Source organism: Tribolium madens, unplaced genomic scaffold (assembly GCF_015345945.1).
Source record: "Tribolium madens isolate multiple individuals breed KSU strain unplaced genomic scaffold, Tmad_KSU_1.1 Scaffold_7;HRSCAF=85;Tcas5.2_LG10, whole genome shotgun sequence".
In the NCBI taxonomy this organism is placed as follows: domain Eukaryota; kingdom Metazoa; phylum Arthropoda; class Insecta; order Coleoptera; family Tenebrionidae; genus Tribolium; species Tribolium madens.
In genome coordinates this window covers 9,219,720-9,227,457 of record NW_025401050.1, presented here as the reverse complement: position 1 = coordinate 9,227,457, position 7,738 = coordinate 9,219,720, and the positions used below count along the sequence as shown (strand labels likewise).

At 31.7% G+C, this 7,738-nt stretch overlaps 2 protein-coding genes across 3 annotated transcripts in view; one reads left to right on the top strand and one right to left on the bottom strand.

The window, feature by feature from the left end:
• The window catches only part of LOC123010214 (coiled-coil domain-containing protein 186), a 6,804-nt gene extending 4,725 nt beyond the window's left edge, over positions 1–2,079 (top strand). Inside the window, exons 5-6 of one of the 2 annotated variants that reach the window (XM_044406918.1) lie at positions 1,734–1,883; positions 1,932–2,079. In XM_044406918.1, the coding sequence (XP_044262853.1) occupies positions 1,734–1,883; positions 1,932–1,991 (210 nt within the window). In that variant the 3' untranslated portion in view covers positions 1,992–2,079. Of the gene's footprint in view, positions 1–1,654; positions 1,669–1,733; positions 1,884–1,931 lie in introns of those variants that run through there. The other variant, XM_044406919.1, reaches the window with a different exon arrangement.
• Positions 2,080–5,188: 3,109 nt separating this feature from the next.
• LOC123010232 (tubulin alpha chain-like) overlaps positions 5,189–7,738 on the bottom strand; it is a 6,516-nt gene continuing 3,966 nt past the window's right edge. The window contains exon 3 of the mRNA XM_044406941.1: positions 5,189–6,357. Within this exon, the coding sequence (XP_044262876.1) occupies positions 5,258–6,357 (1,100 nt within the window). The 3' untranslated portion in view covers positions 5,189–5,257. The remainder of the gene's footprint in view (positions 6,358–7,738) is intronic.

Genomic DNA, 7,738 nt, shown 5'->3' with positions numbered 1-7,738 from the left:
TAAATTATATTTTATTAGTTATTATTACATTTTTTATGTATACAGGGTGGTTCATAACTCGTACCTCAGAGAAAAATACCAAGTAAGACAAGAAACCAAAAACATGAAAAAAAATGTTTAAAAAATTCTATCTGTAATTTTTTTTTTGACATTTGACCTTTTTACGTCTAATATACAGGGTGTCTCAGAGCTCCATATTTCTTCGATTACTCTGACAGTAAAAAAGATAACGAAATGCGGTTTCTTTTGGACGATAGACATTKATTTTTTCTATGGTCCAAAAATATTTTCGTCATTATAGGTAATTCCTATATAAGTTTTTTGCTTAAACTATTTATTTTTTAAACTAATTGATGAATTAAATGTTTTATCAAGAATAAAATTTTTCGAATATTTTGTTTTTGAGTTCTACAAATGTTTTCTTTTTTTTTAAATGGCAACCCACTAAAAAAATGTTTTGTATACTCTCCCAAAAACAACTGTGTTGGAGACTATTTACTTTTTATTAATTAAAAAAAATACATAAATTACAATTTTGACAAAAAAAAATCGCTTAACTCAAAGCAAAACAAAATTTCGTTTTGAAAATACGATCAGATTTTTTCTATTACTTTATTTTATATTATTATTTTCCAGAGGCAAATAATAAAAAAAAAAAACGTTTGGTTCTAAACTTTATATTCACCCTGTATAAAATGAATTTAAAGAGGAGTATTAGTTGTTTTCTCTTTAAAATGTTTTGTAATCGGAACATTTTTCTTAAACTGGCCAATTTTTAACTTGAATTGAAATTTTTAATCGGAAATTTGTGATTTGAAGAAAATATGCACAAATATGCATTATTTCCTAAAATATGCACGAAGTTGGCAAAATATGCATTTTTTAATTGGCTTATTTTAATCAAAAAACATTAGACATGCATAGAAAACTTATAATCATCTTGAGTGACATGTTCGTTTTGTTTAAACAGCTACTTTTTAAAGGTGTTTCAAATAAAAATAAACAACTTATTTTTTGCAAAATTTAATATCCTACTATATTGTCAAAAAAAAGAATAAAAACACTAATTGTTAATAAAGAAGTAATTAAAAAAGAAAAAACAAAAGTAAATTATATTTTATTAGATATTATTACATTTTTCGTACCTCAGAGAAAAATACCAAGTAAGACAAGAAACCAAAAACATGAAAAAAAAATGTTTAAAAAATTCTATCTGTAATTTTTTTTGACATTTCAACTTTTTACGTCTAATATACAGGGTGTCTCAGAGCTCCGTATTTCTTCGATTTCTCTGACAGTAAAAAAGATAACGAAATGCGGTTTCTTTTGGATAGACATTCATTTTTTCTATGGTCCAGAAATATTTTCGTCATTATGTTTGAAATTTTTTTAAATATAATTTCTAATGAAATTTTTCCATTACCTTTATCGCTTATTATTGAGAATTTAATCCTCGATCTGTCTATATTTTTTTATTTGGGTTTTGCTTATATAAATACAGCCATTTTTTTATTTTTTTGCTCTTAAACGGGAAAGGAACAACTGCGCTATCTGGCCTCACTAACATTCTACATCGTGTCGTTTCCTAGTCTTTAGGTATCCGTAGCTGTGATTCAATTCGGTATTTTTTAATCACGTTTTTTTCTCATTCCAGTCTTCGAAATTTTGGTAAGTTTAGAGTGAATTAGGGCGAATTTGTGGAAGATTGTTGTGTGATATGTATTTTTTTCTAGGCGAACATCGCCAAATTGAATGGAGTAATGGCATCGGTGTATAGCTCTCGTGTAGCTGATGAGAAACTTACGCTGGAGTTGTCGCTTGACATCAATCGGAAGCTACAAGCTGTACTCGAGGATGCCTTGCTTAAAAATATTACTTTGAAAGTAGGTTTAGTTGAATGGAGTGGAATTTGTCTATAAATTTGTTTGTAGGACAATGTGGACACGTTGGGTCAGGAAATCGATCGATTAAATAGATTGTTAAAGTCGTAACAAAGTCGTTCATTGTATATAAATCAAGTATTAAATTTATTAAATATTATATTTATTGTATGTTTAAAAAATATATCTTGTAAGCGCACGATGGGTTTTAGTCTAATACCATCTTTTTCCTAAGTTTAAGAAATAAAATTGGTTTCGAACTCGAATGCAAAATTGAACAAAAAATGCTTTAAGCAGAAAAACAACAAAAAAACAGTTTTTAGTCTTTGTTAAAAATTTGTTGAGGATCAGAGGTATTGGTTGGATTTTCAAAAATATTCTTCAAATTTTTCTAGAAGCAAAAAATACAATAAAAAATGACGTGTAGTCACAAAAAATTGCTTGCGGACACAAAAAGTTAAACAAAAAATAGTTTTTGGGCTTTGTTAAACATTTGTGCGGGTCAGGGATCGATGTTGGATTTTCAAAAATATTTTAAAAATTTTTGTAATAGCAAAAAATTGAATAAAAAAACCCCTCGCTGGTCACAAAAGTAGAACATAAATTGATTCGGGATCAAAAAAAAACTGAGCAAAAAATCGCCAGTCGGCACAAAAAGTTAAACAAAAAAAATATTCTTCAAATTTTTTTAGAAGCAAAAAATTCTTCGGTGGTCATAAAAATAGAACAAAAAATGATTCGGGATCACAAAAAATTAAACAAAAAACCGTTCCTGGTCTTTAATAAAAACTTGTTGAGGATCAGAGGTAGCAGTTGGGTTTTCCAAAATATTCTTCAAATTTTTTTAGAAGCAAAAAATACAATAAAAATGGCACATAATCACAAAAAAGTGAGCAAAAAACCGCTTACGGGCACAAAAAGTTAAACAAAAAAATAGTTTTTGGTCTTTGTTAAAAATTTGTTGAGGATCAGGGATTTGTGTTGGATTTTCAAAAATGTTTTAAAATTTTTTGTAGTGACAAAAAATTGTAAAAAAAATCCCTTGGTGGTCACAAAAATAGAACAAAAATTGATTCGGGATCACAAAAAACTGAGCAAAAAATCGCCTGTCGGCACAAAAAGATAAACAAAAGATCCACTATATAAACAAATGATGCAGGACGTTAACACAACTAATAAAAAACAAAAACTGTTTCTGGTCTTTGTTAAAAAGTTGTTGAAGGATCAGAGGTATAAGTTGGATTTTACAAAATATTCTTCACATCTTTTTAGAAGCAAAAAATACAAAAAATGAGCAAAAAATCGCTTGCGGGCATAAAAATTTAAACAAAAAACCAATCATTTCTCGTCTTTGTTAAATTTTGTTGCGAATCAGGGATCTACGTTGGATTTTCAAACATATTTTTAAAATTTTTGTAGTAGCAAAAAATTGCACAAAAAAATCTTCGGTGGTCATAAAAATAGAAAAAAAAATATTCGGGATCACAAAACATTGAGCAAAAAATCGCCTGTGGGCACAAAAAATTAAACAAAAAACCGTTTCTGATCTTTGTTAAAAAGTGGTTGAGGATCAGAGGTATAGGTTGAATTTTCAAAAATATCCTTCAAATTTTTCTAAAAGCAAAAAATACAATAAAAATTGAGCAAAAAAACCACTTGCGGGCACAAAAAGTTAAACAAAAAACCGTTTTTGGTCCTTGTTAAAAATTTGTTGAGGATCAGGGATCTGTGTTGGATTTTCAAAAATGTTTTAAAATTTTTTGTAGTGACAAAAAATTGCACAAAAAATCCCTTGGTGGTCACAAAAATTGAACAAAAAATGATTCCGGATCACAAAAAATTGAACAAAAAATCGCTTGCAGGCACAAAAAGTTAAATAGTTCTTGGTCTTTGTTAAAAATTTGTTGAGGATCATGGATCTACGTTGGATTTTCAAAAATATTTAAAAAATTCTTTTAGTAGCAAAAAATTAAACAAAAAATCCCTCCTGGCTACTAAAATAAAACAAAAAAATAATTCGTGGTTACAAAAAAATGAGGAAAAAATCGCTTGCGGGCACAAAAAGTTAACAAAAAACCATCCGTTTCTGGTCTTTGTTACAATTTGTTGCGAATCATAGATATTTTTAAAATTTTTGTAGTAGCAAAAAATTGCACAAAAAATTCTTCGGTGGTCATAAAAAAAGAAGAAAAAACATTGAGCAAAAAATCGCCTGTGGGCACAAAAAGTTGAACAAAAAACCCTTTCTGGATTTTGTTAAAAAGTTGTTGAGAATCAGAGGTATAAGTTGGATTTTCAAAAATATCTTTCAAATTTTTCTAGAAGCAAAAAATACATTAAGAAATGGCACGTAGTCACAAAAAATTGAGCAAAAAACCACTTAAGGGCACAAAAAGTTAAACAAAAAAAATAGTTTTTGGTCTTTGTTAAAAATTTCTTGAGGACCCTGATCCCTGATCTGTGTTGAATTTTCAAAAATGTTTTTAAATTTTTGTAGTGACAACAAATTAAACAAAAAAATCCCTTTTGGTTACTGAAATGATTCCGTAAAATAGCTATCTTTGGGAGCGTATATAAAAAAACATTTTTGGTCTTTGTTAAAAATTTGTTGAGGATCATGGATCTACGTTGGATTTTCAAAAATATTGTAGTCACAAAAAATTGAACAAAAATCTCTCGTGGTCACAAAAATAAAACAAAAAAATAATTCGTGGTTACAAAAAAGTGAGGAAAAATCGCTTGCGGGCACAAAAAGTTAACAAAAAAACCAACCGTTTCTGGTCTTTGTTACAATTTGTTGAGGATCAGGGATCTAAAATACAGGGTGCGTCAGAACTCGCGCCCCAGTGAAAAATTTTATGTAAAATAAGATACAGAACATGGAAAAAATGTTGAAAAAAATGTCAAATTTCAAAAAATAAATGTAAAAATTTTTTGATAACAAAAAACCGTTTTTGATCTTTGTTAAAAATTTATTGAGAATCAGGGATCTATGTTGGATTTTGAAAATTATCTTAAAATTTTTTGTAGTAGCCAAAAATTGAACACAAAATCCCTCTTGGTTACAAAAATAAAACAAAAAAATATTACGGGGTGACAAAATAGCGAATGGCGGGATTACGCAGCCCAAAACAACGAAACTATTACGAAATGAGTTTTTGTGGAAATGATTACAATATCAAGTCAGTTTTAGTCAACCAATTTTTACTTATTTAGTGGTTCATTGCGAAATGTGTATTTTCGAGTGCCTAACAGACATTAGTAGTGCGCAATTTTTTAAGTTTTTAAAAAACAAAATGAGAAAAAAATCAGAATGTGGATGTATTTATTTCATGTATAATTTGTATAATCGAAAATGAGGTGCAATGAAACGCCTACTATTCGATATCATCGATCGAAACCTCCTCATAATCTTTCTCCAACATAGCCAAATCCTCCCTCGCCTCATTAAACTCCCCTTCTTCCATCCCCTCATGTATGTACCAATGCACAAACGCCCTCTTGGCAAACATCAAATCAAACTTCTTATTCAACTTATTCCACGCCGATTCGATCGCTGTCGTATTGGACAACATGCACGCCGCCCTCTGCACCCTCGCCAAATCACCCCCGGGCACCACCGTCGGCGGCTGGTAATTAATCCCGACCTTGAACCCTGTCGGACACCAATTGACGAACCTTATATTGGCCTTGGTCTTCATTTGGGCTATGGACGCGTTCACATCCTTCGGGACCACATCCCCTCTGTAGAGGAGACAGCACGCCATGTACTTCCCATGGCGTGGGTCGCACTTGACCATCTGATTCGACGACTCAAACAGCTCGGAGGTGATCTCCGACACCGACATCCCCTCATGGAAGGCCTTGTCGGAGGACACCACCGGCGCATACGACGCCAGAGGGAAATGTATCCTCGGATACGGCACCAAATTCGTCTGATACTCCGTCAAATCCACATTCAAAGCCCCGTCAAAGCGCAAACTTGCCGTTATCGACGACACCACTTGGCTTATCAATCGATTCAAATTGATGTAATTCGGCCTTTCGATGCCCAATTTCTTGCGACAAATGTCGTAAATGGCCTCGTTGTCCACCATAAAGGCGCAGTCGGTGTGTCCCAGAGTGGTGTGAGTCGTCAAAATCGAGTTGTAGGGCTCCACGACCGCCGTGCACACCTGGGGGGCCGGGTAGATGACAAACTCGAGTTTGCTCTTCTTGCCGAACTCGTCCGAGAGGTTTTCCATCAAGAGTGAGGTGAAACCGGAACCGGTGCCGCCCCCGAACGAGTGGAACACGAGGAAGCCTTGCAGGCCCGAACATTGTTCGGCCATTTTCGAGAGTTTGTCCATCACGATGTGGATCATTTCTTTGCCGATGGTGTAGTGGCCTCGGGCGTAGTTGTTGGCGGCGTCTTCTTTACCGGTGATGAGTTGTTCCGGGTGGTAGAGTTGTTTGTATTTGCCGACTCGGACCTCATCTGGAACAAAATTAATGGATTATTATACCAGGTGAATAAAAAGTATGGAACGAAGCGTTTTTCTCGTAAACTAACCACTTTACAAAAAAAAAAAATTAAAATGTGACCATTTATCAAGAATAACATTTTTCGAAATTTCTTTTAGTTTTCGGGTTTTAGAAAAAAAAAATTTAATGGCAACCCACCATGATAATTTTTTTAATTAAAGATTATGATCTAAAAATGACCTTTAATTAAATAAAATTGTTTTTTAGCCAGTACTTTTTTTTTAATTAATTGTTAAAGTTGCGTTCCGAGCTCATCACGAAGATTTTCCGAACATAACCGAAGTGGTTGTTTCATGCTTTTCATCATGGGAGAGATGCAGGTGCTTTGGGGTGGTTTCGAATGGACTAAAAATAGAAGAAAATGATTTGTTTTTACATTTTTTGATCCATCCGGAACCACCCCAAAGCACCTGCACCAAAAACCAACGACCAAAGTCATGAAACGACTCCCTCGTTCAAGTTCGGAAAATCTTCGTGATGGGCTCGGAACGCAACTTTAATAATTTATTAAAAAAAAAGTACTGACTAGAAAACAATTCTGTTTAATTAGAGGTCATTTTTAGATCATAAGCTTTAATTAAAAAAATTACCATAGTGGGTTGCCATTAAAAAAAAAAAAAATTTCCAGAACTCGAAAACCAAAAAAAATTCCAAAAATGTTATTCTTGATAAATGGTCACATTTTAATTGGACTTTTCGCTACACTAATTATTTTTTTTGTAAAGTGGTTAGTTTACGAGAAAAACGCTTCGTTCCATACTTTTTATTCACCTGGTAGTATGTCTAAATAAAATAAAGTCAACAGTAGGATGGTAATTTACATAATTCGAATTTGTATTTTTGTTTTGCCCTTTAATTATGTTAATTTGTAACAAAGTAAATAAAAAAGGATTAGCCTTAAAAATTTTCACTGAAGCAAGAAAAATCGCAAAAAGGAGTAATTCTTTATCCATTATCTTCGTTAATTTGTAACGACTCGAAATGTCAGTACAGTAAAAATGATTTTGGATGAAAAAATTTTAAATCTAGTAAAACTGAATTAAAAATAGCTCAAATTGCTTTACTTTGGAAGAAAACTCTTATTGAAGTCAGTATTTGGTTGATTCCCAATTTAAAATTGAGCCAAACATATCACAAATTGCTTTATTTCAACCTAAAATTAAGTTGAAGCAATTGTATTTATAAAACACATTAATTTCAAACTAATTCTGTATTAAAATCGAGCAAAATTGAATTAACTATAGCTCAGATTGCTTTATTTCAGCCTAAAATTACAATTGAAGCAATTATTTTAATAAAATACATTAATTTCGAAATAATCCTGTATTAAAATC